The sequence below is a fragment of the Nanorana parkeri genome, unplaced genomic scaffold (genome assembly GCF_000935625.1).
Source record: "Nanorana parkeri isolate BGI_ZX_2015 unplaced genomic scaffold, ASM93562v1 scaffold2, whole genome shotgun sequence".
NCBI classification, from domain to species: Eukaryota; Metazoa; Chordata; class Amphibia; order Anura; family Dicroglossidae; genus Nanorana; species Nanorana parkeri.
Window position 1 is genome coordinate 3,205,890 of NW_017306270.1, and position 17,253 is coordinate 3,223,142.

At 44.0% G+C, this 17,253-nt stretch overlaps 1 protein-coding gene across 1 annotated transcript in view; it reads right to left on the minus strand.

Moving 5' to 3' along the window:
- Window positions 1-9,739, minus strand: part of CPN1 (carboxypeptidase N subunit 1) — a 26,729-nt gene extending 16,990 nt beyond the window's left edge. The window contains exons 1-3 of the mRNA XM_018559795.1: window positions 9,325-9,739; window positions 2,762-2,958; window positions 854-1,009 (exon numbers count right to left, since the gene is read on the minus strand). Coding sequence (XP_018415297.1) covers window positions 854-1,009; window positions 2,762-2,958; window positions 9,325-9,547 — 576 coding nt within the window. The 5' untranslated portion in view covers window positions 9,548-9,739. The remainder of the gene's footprint in view (window positions 1-853; window positions 1,010-2,761; window positions 2,959-9,324) is intronic.
- Between the last annotated feature and the right edge of the window lie 7,514 nt (window positions 9,740-17,253).

Consider the following 17,253-nt stretch of genomic DNA (forward strand, 5'->3'; position numbering starts at 1 on the left):
CAGCCCCCCCATTCTCACAAGGGCCCCCCCCCCCCACACACACACACACACACTCATTGTTATAAAATAAAAATTGAAGCTCCAACATGCAGATCGGAACCCCTTCATAAACTCTGTAAAAGGTAAGAAGATACAAGAACTGTGCTGGTTTAAAGGAGGTTTAATAGTCCAAGATTTTTTACAACTGAGGTATTTGGACTGACCCTTTAAAGTACAAGGGTAAAAACATGTTTGCATAAGATTTCAGAAGGGCAGCTGAGAATGTTAATCTCCAACTTAAACAGCTTTAACATTTTGAATAGAGTGGTGATGAGTTAATATACAACATTGTTAGTGAAGACATTGAAGGCTACAGTATAAAAGGTAGATCTGGTCCACAAATTAGGTATAGTTTACATACTTAAACTGAGCCTGTGCCTTGTTCGGCAAAAAGTCTCCTTTGACCTCCCCACTTCTCAGCAGTACATACAAAGCTTGCCTCCCTCCTGCACTACTGGGAGCAAAATGGAATAACTGCAACTCCCCTCTCCAATGTTACAGTGCTAGGTGCCTCCAGATTGGCCCAGCCCTGTCACATGTGGCCAAGTAGGGGGTCCATAGCTCCATGTCAGTCCGACAAGTCGGTTTGGAGCTTACACAGTCCTTTTTTTACCAATCCCAGTGGCTAAACGGAGCAGTGGGGTAGCAAGGAAAGGTGAGTATGTACTGCAGGGGAGATGTTGAGTTAAATGAATCCGTTACTTTGCCCTACATTAGCAGAGGAAAGCTTTGAAGAGAGGTGAAATTATGATTTATACTAACAGAACAGTCATACTGGTTCAAAACAACTTTCTAAGCTGAACTCTGTACTCACCTGTGCCTTCCAGTTGTCGGGGAGAGGAATGTGATCGGTTGGTCCTCCATTCTTCTCATTGTAGTACATGACCATGTTTAGATCAGGGAAATTCCGGTTCAGATCTACATTATTAAAGTTATTTCTCCCCGTCAAGTACCCATTAAAATATGGTCCCTATGGAGTAAGTTGGTTATTATTATATTATCATTATTATTATTCATGTTTTTATATATTAGTACTGCACAGAAAATATCAAAACATATTCTTAACAAAAACACAAGATCAAAGAGACCAAAGAGAAGCCAATAACTGTATTTGTGTTGCCAGTAGAAGCAGATCTCAAATGTTTTTTTTCAAGGTTACAGATGATACTCAGGAACTGCCTATCTTTTATGTCATCTGCGCAAATATAAACCTAATTAAGAGGTATATTTAACCCGCTACACACACTACACACCAAGTTAAACAGTAAAAAATGAATGAATATGTTTTAGAATAAAAAGCTTTTCTAGACCTGATATGTAAATAATTGGGAAAACTCAAGGCACATAAAAGGCACTTGTGAGCATAAAACTGCCCAATTATAACACACAACAGTCTTTCAACTGGTGATGCAATGCCTTCCTACTTTGTAGATCGTGGCATATAGTAGATAGATATGATATATGTGTTAGCATTGAACCACTTCTACAGCAAACTATTTGCTTTCATTCTTCACAGCATGGTACAGTAACAATCCCAACCAATGCAGATAATAGAAAACAGGATGACATTAGGAAGTATCTATGATTAGAACCTACTAATGCGTAGTAAGATTGCTATATAAGGAAACAATTACAATTTATTCATTGGGGGGGTATCTATTATGTTTCAGAAATGCTTCAGCTCTACCATTTGTGTGAGTCAAGGGTGTAATAAACCTAATTACAATGAAAATATATGAATTCACTTTCCTTCTATGGAAAACAAAAGGACGAACATTCCAGTTACCATGTCAATATTGCATTCTGTTGAAAAGTGGAATTTGTACACACTGAGGAATATTATGTTCCTTATGTATCTGTAGGGTGGATTCTGGCAAACACGACACAGAGGCGCAGACAGGGAGCCCTGGGCTCCACCAAGAGAACACTTTCTTCTTGGCTATAATAAGCATCAGAAATGACATCTGCAGTTAAGACAATGTGATGACTGGTACTTGTTCCCCGGATGGTCACTTAGAGGTAATACAAGCCCATTGGAAGATATTACAACCACCAAGGGTGCTTATTGTTGTGAACAATTGGGTCCCATATTGCTGTAGAGCTACTTGACCTTCTCTGACAACAGTTGTTCCCCCACAATTTTTTTGAAACTTGCCACAACGAATGATCTACCACCACCTTGCAATGGTGGTCCCACATTATTCTGCTTTTCGCTCAGTGATCTGGCCATGCAAGCCTTTAAAATCCAAGATCAGTTGTCCTAGACTTCAAAGCTCATGAACTACTCAAACTAATCTAATCTCTCTTTATAGACAAAAAGGGCGCACAGGAATTCACACATGTACCCTCAATACTGTAGAGGCATAATGAGGCATCATAATGACCCAACACAAGGCACAAGCTGGCAGGTCTAAAGTGTTGCCCAGTGTAACGCCAGTTACCATAAAGCTATTGACCCAAAAACTTTCTGGAACCATCAGAGAACCACTGGGCAAAGAACCAGAAACCACGAGGTCAGAACTAGAAAGCCACCAACACTAAAAACTATGGGATGCACTGGGGACATATCCACATCACCATTCAGTGAAAAATATTTCCATGGCATATGCACACAGATCCAATTCTACTGATGGAATACAAATGCCTTTGGTTGAAACACATTCAGTTTAGATATAAAGTGTGTCCCCCTAGAACGGGTCACAAGGAAAGAGTTCAGTTCTACCTGGTCAGCAGCAACTTCATAACCATCTGGGTTCATGGAAGGCATGATATGTATCCGTGTGTTCTCAATGAGCCGGACAATCCTCTCATTCCTGTTCCGATACTCTTCACACAGGAACTCGGCCAGTTGTAGGAGAAGCTCTCTTCCCAGAATCTCGTTCCCGTGCATGTTGGCTACATACTTAAACTCTGGCTCCACTATGGAGAGAACAGAACATACATCAGTGTAAATCTCTGAGCTTTACAACATAAGATAGAAATTACTTAAAGGATCATCCTACATAAACATATGAAGGATGCCATTGGTGACTTGTTTGTAAGGGTGCACATTGTCAGGTGTATTCAGACTTGGAACACTGACGTCGCACTTCCAACATGCCTACATTTTCAAGGTCAGTGACTCATTGTAAATTCACATAAGAATAAAGATGACAGCTACAGCTTGCACTTTTTTTTTTAAAACAAATCAGTTGGCAGCTTCCATGCATCTATCCACTGGAGGGTAATTGTAACATCTCTCGTTGGAGGAAGGGAGAAAGACCAAAGTCTATAGAGGTACATTGCAGTCAAATATGAACATATAGAGTGTAAACCCACATAGAAGGCATAGTATACCTGCACACCTCCACACAGGGCAGAACAGCCAATGAGGATTGCTTTGGGCATTTATGTCTCCCAGCCAGTTTCTGTAGGACAGTACCAGTGATGCATGCTGGGAGAGGAGATAAATGCTGAGTGTGGCTGATACAACAGTCTCTTCCCTCCCCCAGGGCCCTCCTTGCTGGGGGCAGGATGCCTGCTGCTGAAGACACAGAATGGACTAGGCCTAAGCCTGGGGCCTAGGCCTGGACGCTGGGGCCTGAGCCTGGAGGCCCAGTGGTCAGCCACTCATGTCTGAAGTTGAACCTGAACAAGACCCTTGACAGTACTGCTTGCCAGAGGTTCTGCACACAGATTGCCGGTACGGCTTAAAGGTCCAAGTCTGTGGTTGCAGCAGTTACTTTGCTCTATTTCAAGTACAAGGAGTCTACCTTCATGCTGGACGTGCTTGACCCTCTCCCTCTCTCCCTGGAGTTCAGAAATAAAAGAGAATCATCTTGGAGCTATTGTCTGGACTTCAATCTGTCGGTAACCACTGGAAGTGGTAAGTGCTTTTGGGGCAGCCATGTGTTTTAATAATCCCTAGACAGGCTATTGGAAGACCCGATCATTCAGCGGCTCCTTTGGGGCTGAGCGCTACACATGCATCAAAGAAACCTGACAAAAGTTCTGATCCTTCTCCACTCTATCCAAAATTGAAAACAAAATGAGCTAAAATTGGACTTTAATGCTGAATTTATCCCATTGGCCCTTTAAGCTGTGTAGGCTAAAAACCAGTTCACTGTATTGAAGGAAATAACTTCTTTACGACAGCGTAATGCATATATATGGCAGCATGGCGGGTGGGCCTTTATGCCCAGTTGCCTCATATATGTGTCCTTGTGTTGTTCTAGGGCACGCTCAATTAGCGCCCCCACAACTGTGACCAAGTGGTTATTGACAGAGTCAACTACAGGAGCAGGGGCTAGGACTAGATGGACCCCTCCTTCAGGCCACTGGTGCCATGGCTCACTTAAAGGGCCAGCTCCCACTGGCAGCATAGGGTTAGACACAGTGGAGAAGCTAGCCATTCTGTCACGTGGGGCAAATGCTCAGAGTTGCTCCCCCCCCAAGGGAGAAATTCTCCATCCACACACTTAGTGGCGCACCTCCTAAAGCGGCACCTGGGGGGAACATGCCCTCCCCAGCCCCCACCCAGCTTCGGCCTCAGGTTTATACCTAGGTAAGCTCACCTTTAGATGGAATGATTGGGAATTATGGCAAGAAGAGCTCGCTGTAGGATCATCTAAAACGTAGAAGACGCCAGGAACTGCCTTGGCCCATCTGGGTCCATCGGTAACTAAAATATCACTTCTGGGTGGACGTTATGTACATGCCAATGGAACGGAGGGTGATATAAAAGATTCCTTTGTTTGGAATAATGACAATTTTGCTTTTTCTCTGTTATGAAATACATTTGGCATAGTCCTAACTCAAAGCATATGTTTCCTTCAACAAAGAAGTTATGAATAACATGTAACCAGACACGATATAAGATTTGAAGCATCTGATGTCACAATATGTACTGTGTAGATAAGCGGAAACTTTACGCTCACCCGCCCTGCACGTCCATGCGGGTGCGTGTGTCCGTACTCGTACGCTGGCAGGATGGATCCTGTCTGTGTCCGAGCCGGGACTCTGCACGGACCTGCACTTGGGGTGAGCATAAGGCGGCGTATGGCCGCGTACTCCCATAGAGAAGGACAGGGGCTGCATACTATTTACACGCAGCACCTGTCCTTCCTGGGAGCTGCCCGATATGGCCGTGCATGCAGCACGGAGCTGTAAGTGCCGGCCTTTTGTCGTGTGAATGAGGCCTAAAGCTACTTTTATCTTACTGATTCTTTGAACTGTGTACCGGCGTGTGATAAAGAGATGTTATCTTCATTGTAAAAAGCTATTCAACATCTGTGTAGATAAATGTCACCTCTGGGCAATCCTCTCTATCCTGCCAGTGACACATTAAAGGGATAATAGAACAGGAATGCGAGGAAATACTACACTGTCTACAGAACAATGAACTGCTAACGTTGTTATTTCCACCTGTCATTCAAACAATACAGATATACAGTGATTGATGTGTACACACTCTGTGATATGTCTGCTCTACGGCTACTGTAGCCGCTGTCATTCTACACAGTACTCCAGGGTACATAAATATCATTTAAAGAGTCATTTGCATTCTTCTTGAACAGCATATGTGTTAGATTATTATGAGGGAACCCAATAACTAACAGCTGTCCCCAGATCTCACTGCTATGACCCAGAAAGCAAGATGGTGGTGCCTATGGTGCCTGCCAATGGTGGTCCTATGAAAGGAAGCACATTAATTGCAATGAGCCACAGAGTGCTCCCTCTCCTCAAATCTCTATATTTAACCCAACAACAAAAATATGGAAGGGAAAGCATTTAAAAAATGTGAAAGACACATCAATATGACTTCAGCATGACTCCAAAGATCTGCTCAGAGACAATACACCAAGAGTAGGCAGCCTCTGTACTCCTGCTGGCTTTGCATGCAATCAGAGCAGCGAGAGATGGGTAGAAGAGAGTGCTGCTAGACATGAGGGTGATGCCCTCTGCGGCTCTGCATCGCCTCGCTCACATCATAGCAACCAGGGACGCTCTGGCTGGTGTCCCGCCCATCTCCTGGCAGCCAGTGACGCTACCAGACGTTGGATTGGATGCCAGCCAGAGCATGCCAGGTTGTTAAGAGCTGGGCAGGAAGATGTATATGGCCCTTACAGATCTCCCTGCCTGGCACTTAGCAACATGGGACACTCTGGGTGGAAAAGGGGGCAGCAGGCACATTCCAAACATTGTGCAGCCAGGTGGCCATGTCGCCCCCAATATAACTCAAAGAGATGCAGCCTGAGGCAACCGCCACAGGCTTCCTCATTAAGGGAACTGCCCTGCCCATGAGGCATTGCAAGACTCTGACAGCCACAGGCATGACTCCCAGAGGCAGAGGCACAATGAGATTTGTACTTTCATCCCAGCTAGAGTGCTGAGGCTGCCTATCACTACAATACACTATCCTTTCCCTTTAAAGGGCAGCTGCAGAAGTTACATTAGTTACATAAGACGTTGGAATCACCTTCATGGAGTAACAGTCTAAAGTGTAAGGAAATGATCAGAGCAGAAGAGGAGTTAGTAGTTTATTTTCCAACCCGGCGCTGACGTTCTGCCTGGTAATCCCATAGAATTAGACTTCCAGCTGTCATTTTGTTGCCACAATGGCAGCCAGCACACAGCCACAGGCTGCGAAGCAATGTTACATACCTGCCCGTCTGAAGACGTCTGCCTACATTGCTGTGAAACTTGTATCTCTTTTTAAAATAATATATACAATGTATCTGTATGATTGTATCTCTTCCATATATTATATTAGACTGCCGCTTCCTCCTCGCAAGGCCCCCGCGAGCGGCCGTCTAATCTGCCTGTTTAGAGGCCGCCGCCGCTGCCTGATTGTAACCGGCCCAACTACAAAGGTGATCCGGGACGTTCTGAACCCCCGGTGAGAGACGCACAGCCTTCCCCCCTCCCCTCCGGGAGCAAAACAACCTTCCCCTCCCCCCCATGTTTTATTAAGTGTATAAATGTTTTAATATGTTTCCCTATTTTGCATAAGGCCCCCTTCACACTGTGCGTAAAATCCCGCTATTTCGCGCATTATCGCGAGAAGTCGCCGGCCAATGTTATTCAATGGAGCTGTTCTAATGTACAGCTCCATGTCGCCTGTTGCTTCAGCAGGACCCTTTTTCCCGCGATTTTCTATTTTTGAATGCAGCCCGACGGTGAAGGTCGCGCGATCTTTGCTGGAACGTCGCCCCAAACAGTCGCGCTATCCCGGCCCTGCTTGTAAGGTATGTCGCTTGGTGTGAATTGGGGCCTGAGGCAGTGATGTTGAATGTTTCTTAACCACTTGAAGGCCATAGTGTTTCACCCCCTTCCTGGCCAGGCCATTTTTCAGTATTCAGCGCTGCGGTACTTTGACTGATGTTTATTCCGTCATGCAACGCTTTACTGAAACGATTTTCATACCATTTTTTGGGGACAGATAGAGCTTTCTTTTGGTGGCTTTTATTCACCAATGGGGTTTTTATTTTTTACTATATAACAAAAAAAGTACCCTAAATTTTGAATGTATGATTGTATCTCTTCATATATTATATACAATGTCTCTGTATGATTGTATCTCATCATATATTATATACAATGTCTATGTATGATTGTATCTCTTCATATATTATATACATTGTCTCTGTATGATTGTATCTCTTCATATATTATATAAATGTCTCTGTATGATTGTATCTCTTCCATATATTATATACATTGTCTCTGGATGATTGCATCTCTTCCATATATTATATACATTGTCACTGTATGATTGTATCTCTTCATATATTATATACAATGTATCTGTATAATTGTATCTCTTCCATATATTATATACATTGTCTCTGTATGATTGCATCTCTTCCATATATGATATACAATGTCTCTGTATGATTGTATCTTTTCCATTTATAATATACAATGTCTCTGTATGATTGTATCTCTTCATATATTATATACAATGTCTCTGCATGATTGTATCTCTTCCATATATTATATACAATGTCTCTATATGATTGTATCTCTTCCATATATTATATACAATGTCTCTGTATGATTGTATCTCTTCATATATTATATACAATGTCTCTGTATAATTGTATCTCTTCCATATATTATATACAATGCCTCTGCATGATTGTATCTCTTCCATATATGATATACAATGAATCTGTATAATTGTATTTACTCCATATATGACATACAATGTATCTATGATTGTATCTCTTTTAATATAATATATACAATGAATCTGTATGAGCTTTTGTCTGGAACACTGATGGTAATTAAAGTGAACCAACATTAGTTTCATTTATCGTATGTAGGTGATTCAGATAAACCAGCAACACCACCTGCACTTGGTCGGATGTTTGACAAAAACTTCCCCTCACTTTATGCACTAGTGCGATTTGTTCTGCGTCTGCACGCCACGACAATGGAAATCATATTGTTCTTAATGGTGCCCGTTAACATCAATGCATCATGGCGCGGGGCAATTTTGGGAAAGTTGTTGGTGATGTCCCAATAGACTTCAATGTAGGCACAAGAAAGATGCATTTTTGATTCATTTTAGTGCTTAAAGTCTCCTCAAAGGAAAACTACACCTAATGATGTCACAGACATCTTTTTTTTTTTATCATGCTCATCCACCGGAAAACACACATGAGCTATATACAAAGTTTTAGCACAAGGATACAGATCTGTCATTTTAGCAACGTGACTAAATCTTATTGAACTCAGCTGAAAATAACCGTCACTTTTTAAATGAGCCCACTGATCTTGGTGTTCTATTGAGCCTAGGGGATGGATTCAATTGAGCCCATGGAATGGATTCATTATAGGACTGTACATGCGGTGACAGTTTTTTTCATCCACCGCAGAGCACATATTGGAAATTCTAAAAACTTCAGCACAATGTTGCAGATCTTTATTTTAGCACTGTAACCGTAATTGGCAAATCTCATTATACAGCTGAAAATAACTGTCACTGTTTTGAAAATAAGCGTCCTCATATTGAAGTGTTAACTATGCCAATTGAGCCTATGGGATGAATTTGTTATAGAGCTGTACATGTGGTGCCTTAGCCTTGTCAGCACAGTGGAATAGACGGTGCTCAACGACTTGCAGGCTAATGCAATCGCTCTACGTCCACATACGGTTAAATTGCCCTACCGATAGGAATCTTACGGACTTCTGGCAATATGTGCCTGTGACCGGGTGTCTTTTAGACCTTCTAGCCACAATTTCTGGTTCGTAAGTAACTCAGCTAAGGATTCGTTAACGACACCATCGTTTAGTACTTACGAAGCTCATGGACCCCTGGGTAGTCGCTGAATTCGATGACGTACAAGTGTCTCCCTTGATGGCTGCGTCCAACGCTGTAGATCCTGGTGATGTAGGGACAGGAACTGTGCACATCGTAGAGGGTTTGCATCAGGTCCTCGTAGCGGTGATATTTGAAGGTGATGCAGAGTGCCACCTTACACAGGAAGAAAAGTTGGAGGAGGCAGTAGAGTGTCACCTTCATTCCTGCAGCCTTGCCTGGTGTCCCATGCACACATATACAACACACAGCTCTCCTGTTCTCTCTCCCCCTTGCAATCAGACTGCTCTAGTTACACAGAGAACTGCCAGCCCACTGCAGCACAGTATGCGAGGTGGACTAAACTTTACTCTGGCAGAGCCCCTCCCTGTACAGCATCCTACAGAGGGACTTACAGCTTTCATTCCCAACGTTTGTACCTCCTCCCCCTGGCCCACACTCCCACCAGGTGAACTGGCCTCAGTTCACTTATTAACTGCCATGTCAACTGGCAGAGCTGCCTTTCTATTTACTTTAATCACATCGGTCACATCTGAGGCAACATGACGAGGTTGTGCAGCAGATTGATACAAAGTAGATATTGCCTTTGCTGAGCCTCTGGTTTAAAGTAATATTAATGTCAAAGTTTTTTTAAGCTATTTCAGATGCTGACTGTATTACTTACAATGGATGCTGCTCCTTGATGTTCAGAAAGTTTCAGTTTCCTGCAGAACCAGCTGGTACTTTGACATATCCTTGTGGGGTCCTATGCACCCACCCTTGTCTGTGCTTGTAAGCTGTGCATGTCTCCACAAAGACACAGTTACAGCAAGGCAAGCTATCCTACTGTTCCCTAATCCTCCCTCCACCCTTCTTAAAATTCAGTTCAGGAAAGCCAAGGTGAGTGAGATGGAGCTATTCTCAATCATGATGACTGTAAGGGCTAGTTCACACCAGCCCCAGTGCGTTCCAGCCCGATTGGTGCCGGAACACACTGCATTGCATTCCAGCCTGCTCACTTGGTTTTGGGAGCGTGGCGGTGCATTGAAGTCAATGGCAATGCAGCCCTGCCCTCCGGCCGCAGTGCGATCACCCGCACCAGAACGCGTGGCACATCAGTGCCTGTGTTCCGGTGCGGTCAAAAAAACCGCTGCATGCACTGTTTTTTTATGACCGCACTGAAACTTTCTGCTGCATGCACTATTCTTTCTGACCGCACCGGACCAGAAAGGAGGCACTGATGTGCCACGCATCCTGGTGCGGGTGATTGCACTGTGCAAAGTGAGCTGGCCAGAATGTGATCTAGTGCATTCTGGCACCAATCGTGCCGGAATGCACTGGGGCTGGTGTGAACTAGCCCTAAGTATTTGGGTGAAAATAGAAAGAAATATCTTGCTGGGCAATGGATATTTGTTTAATATCGGTTCATTATTGAAAAATGGTTTGAGAGTTTATTACTACATTAAGCCCCACTCCAGGCAGCACGGTGGAAGGGTTAGACCATCTGTTGGGTTATTACTGCTGTCTGTAACTCCACCTGAGAGATTTCCCCTCACCGTGTGTCTCTGTGATTGAAGAGAAAGGAAGGGAACAGGGGGTAGCCAGACAGTAATGAAAAACATCAAATCGTGAGAATATTTCAGAGACGCTGGGAGGAGTCTCTTGCTCTCTTGCTCTCCTTTATGATAGACCCAACCTGATTTGTAGAAAGCTCCTTAGCTTATGGTTGGGCAGCTCAAAGACGCACAATAGGAGGTACTGGGAGCAACTCAGGGACAGAAAACAGAGGTGCACCTGACTAAGATGTATTTTAGAGTCCATGAAAAAGTTTGATATTTGGTTGATCAAACATCCAACGTGTTTCAGGGGCAAAATTGAATCACTGCCTGCAATCTACACGTTTTGGGAGAACTACCCACGGCTGCAATTTTTTTGCTCATTCCATTTGCTCATTCTCATCATTCTCTTCCGAGCCCTGAGGAAGGGGGTTGTGTCTACCCTTGAAACGTGTCGGATGTTCAACACAATTATTAAACGTTTTTTTTAGACTCTACCATCCAGTTTGGTCTGTCATTCATCATTTCCAAGCCCCGAAGCCCATGACTTAAACTGGCCATACACAGTTAGATTTCTCGTATTCAGCCCTGGAGAGACTTCACATGACTTAAGCTGGCTTTTTCAAGATGGGTGGTGTGGGCAGGGCCACCCGCAGATTGAGTTTTGGAGGATTGAGCAGGACCAGCTTTACTGATCCTACCACCAGGATAGCGCATGGGAGGAAATCTCCCCAATGGGGGACCGGTTGAAATAAAAAGCTAAGCAAGACTAAGATGTTCCAGTTATATGAGTGTTCAGTGTTCCTGGTATGAGTGAAAAGGTTTGCTCACCTCTGGTCAAACTGAACTTTTTCATGCCTCTATGGAGCATTTTTATTGTGTCTGTTTGCTGACTGTAAAGGGTCGGCACATCCAAAAGTGATATTTTATTGTTTGGTGGGTGAACTGAACCCCCCTGACAATGTCTTGTATCTCTTTATGACTCAGTTAGTGAGATCTCTCTGCACAGGGTCGCTGGCTCTGCCCTCCTGTTATCATTATGATGGACTCCCATTTTCCCTGTTGTATTTTTATTTATTTTATGTTGTGAAGAGTAGAACAGGAGGGGCGGGAACACACAGAGGTGGGCGGGAACACACAAAGGTGGGCTGGAACACACAAAACTCCGCGGTGCACTGGAACAAAGGAATTTTGGCATGGAAATCTTGCTTTTGAAGCATCCAAGGTATACAAGAATCTGTGAGCAGACTTAGACCACCAGATCCCATCTATAGGTAACCTATGCCTTTTATGTGGACTGACCCTTTAATCATTTTCCGTTAAAGTAGAACTGAAGTCAAAACCTTTTCATATTAAGAGGGTTATAACCCCTGTCATTTTTTTGCCATCTGTGTCCCATTGTGGAGATTTCCCTTCACTTCCTGTCCTGCAGCCACAACAGGAAGTGAGTGGCAATCCTTCCAACGTGAGGGAAATCCCTGGCGGTCATCATGATCACCAGAGCTAATGTCCCCATTCATTTTTGTTACCACAGCATACTGCAACGCACATGGTGCATCGAAGTGCACTGTATAATTTTGATGCTGAGATACTTTTAAAATGCAAAACATTTTGCCACATGTTAATGCAAAAGAAAATGCCAGTGCATTGTACCCCCGCAAGCTTGGTGACTTGGGATGTTACGGCAATGTGCACATTACTGCAAGGCGGTGGTGTGAACGAGAAGAAGAGAGAAAACCAGCAAACTGAAAGAATTTCTTTTATCTGCATTTTTGTGTGTCAACACATGCTTTCTTAAACGCAACTATCGGCATTTCCTCTATGAAAAATGCTTTTACTGGACATTGATGGCGCTAAACCTCCCACATGTAGGAAGGAAGCAGCGGAACTCTTTTTTCCAATGTATCCTTTTAATGCTCGTTATTTAACAATAGAAAAAGGCAGATGGAACTTTTCACAGCAAACGTTACCAATAAGATGGTGATTTCCACATTGATACAATGACTACATATGGTTCTCAAACATTCCGAAACATGATCTGAATTTTACAGGAGGACTGAAATACTGACATATAAGGTATAGGTATAGACCTATTAAAGGTGAATTATGGGGTGAGCGAAAAAAACTCATCCCCAAGTTCAAGCCGACTTGTTACTCTGACGCTGTCACAGGCCACTCTATTGATGGGGAAGTCAGTGAACACATACCGCAGATCGCTGACTTCCCGATCCTGGGAGCGATGACTGTCAGTCATTGCTCCCTGCATGGATTCCCCTCCTCCCCTCTCTGTTTCTCTAGCGCTGACTGGAGGAACAGATATGGGAGGGGGCGGGCACAGCTGGCTCTGCCTCTAGGGAGGCAGAGCCAGCTGTCAATCAGCCAACAGGGCGGATCTTGACAGTATTGTTGGGATCTGTCCCAGCTGAGGCGCATCTATGTAGCGAGCAATAGCCGGCTATATACTGAGTTTGTGTCACCAGAGGACATTAGTTTATGTCCTCCCATGAGCTTGAAGAGAACTATGGCCAAAAAAAGGTTGGCCCATAGTTCTCTTATAATATAAATTATTTAAAGGAGAAGTACAGGGAGAGTAAAACATACTCTCCCCACTGCTTAGAGCCAGCGTGGGACACTGTGGCTGTCATATGAAGACACTAACATCAAGAGCTGACTGACCATGTAACCACTGATTGGTCAGTTCTCTATCTCTTTTTTCAGCAGAGAGCAATGACTGTCAGTCACCTCCCTCTGCAGGGACTTGCCCCTCCCCTTTCTGTTCCTCCGGCGCTCATTGGAGGGACAGATGGGGAGGAGGCAGGCACAGCGGGCTCTGGCTCTAGAGAGACAGCTGTCACTTAGGCAGCCAGGATGGATCCTGACAATATTGTTGGGATCCTTCCTGGCTGCTGCACAGCTCTGTACTGTCAGGAGATAGCGGTCATTTGCTGACTTTGGGTCACAGGAGGACATTAGTAAATTAACTCCTGAGACCCAAAAGAGAAAGAAAGCCAAAAAAAGTTTGTCTTTACTTCCCTTTTAAGGGCAACCAGAAAGTTCACAAGGCTGCAGGTCGATGGCTTATATAGTTGATGTCATTGATGACCAGCTGGGAATCTCTAAGCATTGGGACAGCAATGAAGTGTCAGTAAACTGCATTGTCCAAAGTTTTTTACAGACTTGCGTGTCTCTAATTTATATAAACCAACAATGGCAGCCATTCAGATCTATTAAAAACCAGATCTCTTATTTATATGTTGGAGTCTAGTTACTAAAATGTGCTGTAATGGCAGGCAACCTGTGGAGGGAATCACAGGAACTGCCAGCTATGTATGCCAAATACAAGTGTGTTTCAGTCACTTCAACTTACAGTTTGTTGTAGCATCAGATACACTGTATGTTTCCGGCCAGACACCTGGGTGACAACCCACCGCGTGGCAATCGTGCATGATTCCGTGCGATTGCAGCGTGGTCAGGAGCCACCCAGGTGTGCACCGATCACGCTGTGGGTGCCATTATTTTCCAATGGCACCCAAGTACCTTTTTTCTGCGATACACGACGCGCGGCGTGTTCAGAAGCACGGGCGGAATCACGGCGGGAAACTGCGTGATCCGCCCGGGGCGACTGTGGTGCCATTGGAAAATAATAGCACCCACAGCGTGATCGGTGCACACATGGGCGACTCCGGACCGGCCGGCAATCGGCGCAGAATCGTGCACGATTGCCGTGCGGTGGGGGTGTCGCCTGGGTGTGCACCGTCCCTTAATGTTAAAGTATATCTAAAGCCAAAAACAAAAATGTAATACAGTATATTGTAGCTTGCCAGTCCTTAGATAAGGCGGTTGCAGAAATGTCCTTTTTAATGGTTTTTATTAAATACTCAAGTCCAAAACAGAGTAGGCTTTGCATATGATAAAAAGTGGTTACACTTTCCAAAAAATCCTGTAGAGATAAGAGGTGTGTGGCTCCCTTTAGTACCTAGTATTTAAACTTATTCTATGCATTGCCATGGTCAAAGTAGGGGCCTTAGAGAAAAAAAACATTCAGCCTGTAAATCTCTGTGAACATGCGTTCTGTGTTAATAGTGGCAAAAATGAATGCTCTTGGTATATTTTCTTTTCAGTTTGAATGTGACATTTGGAAAATACCGCAATATGGCCACTAGATGGAGCAGAGGAGCATAGGAAAGAAGTATTTATGTCCAATGCTCCTTGGCTCCATCTAGTGGCCAAAATGAGGTATTTTTCGAATAAAACATTCAACCTGAAAAGAAAATATACTAAGAACATTTGTTTGTGCCCCTATTCACACAGTAGGAACATTCACAGAGATTTGTCAGGTAACTGACTCTGTAAATTGTTTATAAACAGACATCTAGCACTTGCATGGAGAGCGCACAGATAAGTGACTTGCCACTTTAAGTCAAACAAGAAAATAGAACTTTACAGGAACACTAAAACAAATTGGCCATTTATTGTGGAATGTCTGCATTAGTTTTCTTTTTTTATTTTCACCTGGTGATCCTGCCAGTAACACACTTCCTGTCTTATGGTGACAACGCTCACTCACCCTTCCATATCAGGACAGCGGAAACAAGATAGGACCATGGAAACCCAGCCCTTTCCCTATTCTTAATAACAGGCTCCAGGCGACAGGTTCTTATGAGAAAGGCAGATGAAGACATAATCAGGGGGAGTACTGTGATCTCTGTGAAAGGTGATAAATACTTGGACGTGTGTTGCACTGTGATACCATTTTGAATGGCGCACCAACACACATTGCAAATGTACCTCAACACATGTTATGGGAACCCTCTGTGTGAGTCATGGCCAGCACTCTTCATTCAGCAGGGAACATAAGCTTTGCTGATTGCAGAACTAGAGGTCTGACTAAGGGTGGGGGGGCCCATGCAAACTTTTGCTATGGGGCACTGTTATTTCTAGTTCCGCCCCTGCTCCTACCTATATATTATATGTTATCACACATTGCTGTTCTTCATGTGGGGGCTCAGCCAGTTTAAAAATTATTTGCAGCATCTACTATTCTCTTAAAATATCCTTGACCGCTCAGGACAGATTTGCTTATCTTGGCAGAGTGCAATGCAGGAAAGTGCTGCCAGTGGGCAAAGCCTGTTTAGATGTAACTGTAGACCAGGGGTGCCCATTAGGTAGCTCGTGATCTACCAGTAGCTCTCAAAGATGATGCTGGTAGATCACGAAGGGTGTGAATGGTGGCCTCTTTATTTCATTTTGGTATATTTATTTAGCTGTGCACACATGATTACCTATTGGCCTTAGTCTGCTGAGCCAAGCTCCCTGACACCTTTCTGGTGGATACTGGTGGTTGAAGTGCTGCTATGTATTACATCAAAGAATATTAGTTTACACAACCTGTTGCAAAATACAGCAAGGTGAGCCAGGAGCGAGAGGGGGGAGAAAGAGGAAAGACAGCCAGGGGAGAGAGAGCGAGGAGAGACAGCCAGGGGAGAGAGCAAGGAGAGACAAGACAATCAGGAGAGAGAGGAGAGACAGCCAGGGGAGAGAGCAAGGAGAGACAGTCAGGAGAGAGAGGAGAGACAGTCAGGAGAAAAAAACGAGGAATGACAGCCAGGAGAGAGAGAGCGAGGAAAGACAGCCAGGAGGGAGAGCAGGGAGCGACAGCCGGGAGAGAGAGCAAGGAGAGACAGCCAGGAGAGCGAGGAGAGACAGCCAGGGGAGAGAGAGCGAGGGAGTTTTTTTTTTCGTTGGTAGATCTCATGTAGCTCGTCATTTAAAAAGTAGATCTTAAACACAAAAATTGTGGGCACCTCTGCTGTAGACTGTTATAGGTGCGCTATGATATGTCTGACCACAAGGTGGCGCTAAGTGGCAATATATATGTGTGCATGAAGACAGCTGAACTCTCCTCTGTGCATCAGATCCCCAACAATCCATATCAACCAATCTGCAATCTTTCCTTCCACTTGATCTGCTCTTATCCCGGAATTATTATTAAAGGAAATTTTATTATTAAAGGAAAAAAAATTATAGTCATTTCCAGGCGCAATGTTTACGACAAGGATAGACACGCCTTTCATCTCTCTATGATATGGAGATATACTGGTCAATTGCCATCCATAAGCTCACCACACGTTACAGTCTAATTGTACAATCTTCTTTAGATCAACCTGTGTATGTATTATAAGGGTCTGCCCTGATTGGATACAAATTGATTGCATGGTTTAGGTAGGTCCTCATATTACATAGTTTTGGTAGATCTAAAGTTGACCGTACAGAGTTTGTATGGTCAGAGCTCACCATAAACATATGGGCCTGTATGCACGGGCTTTTGTTCACTTATAATGGGTTTTATATTCCCATATAAGTCTATAGGAATGC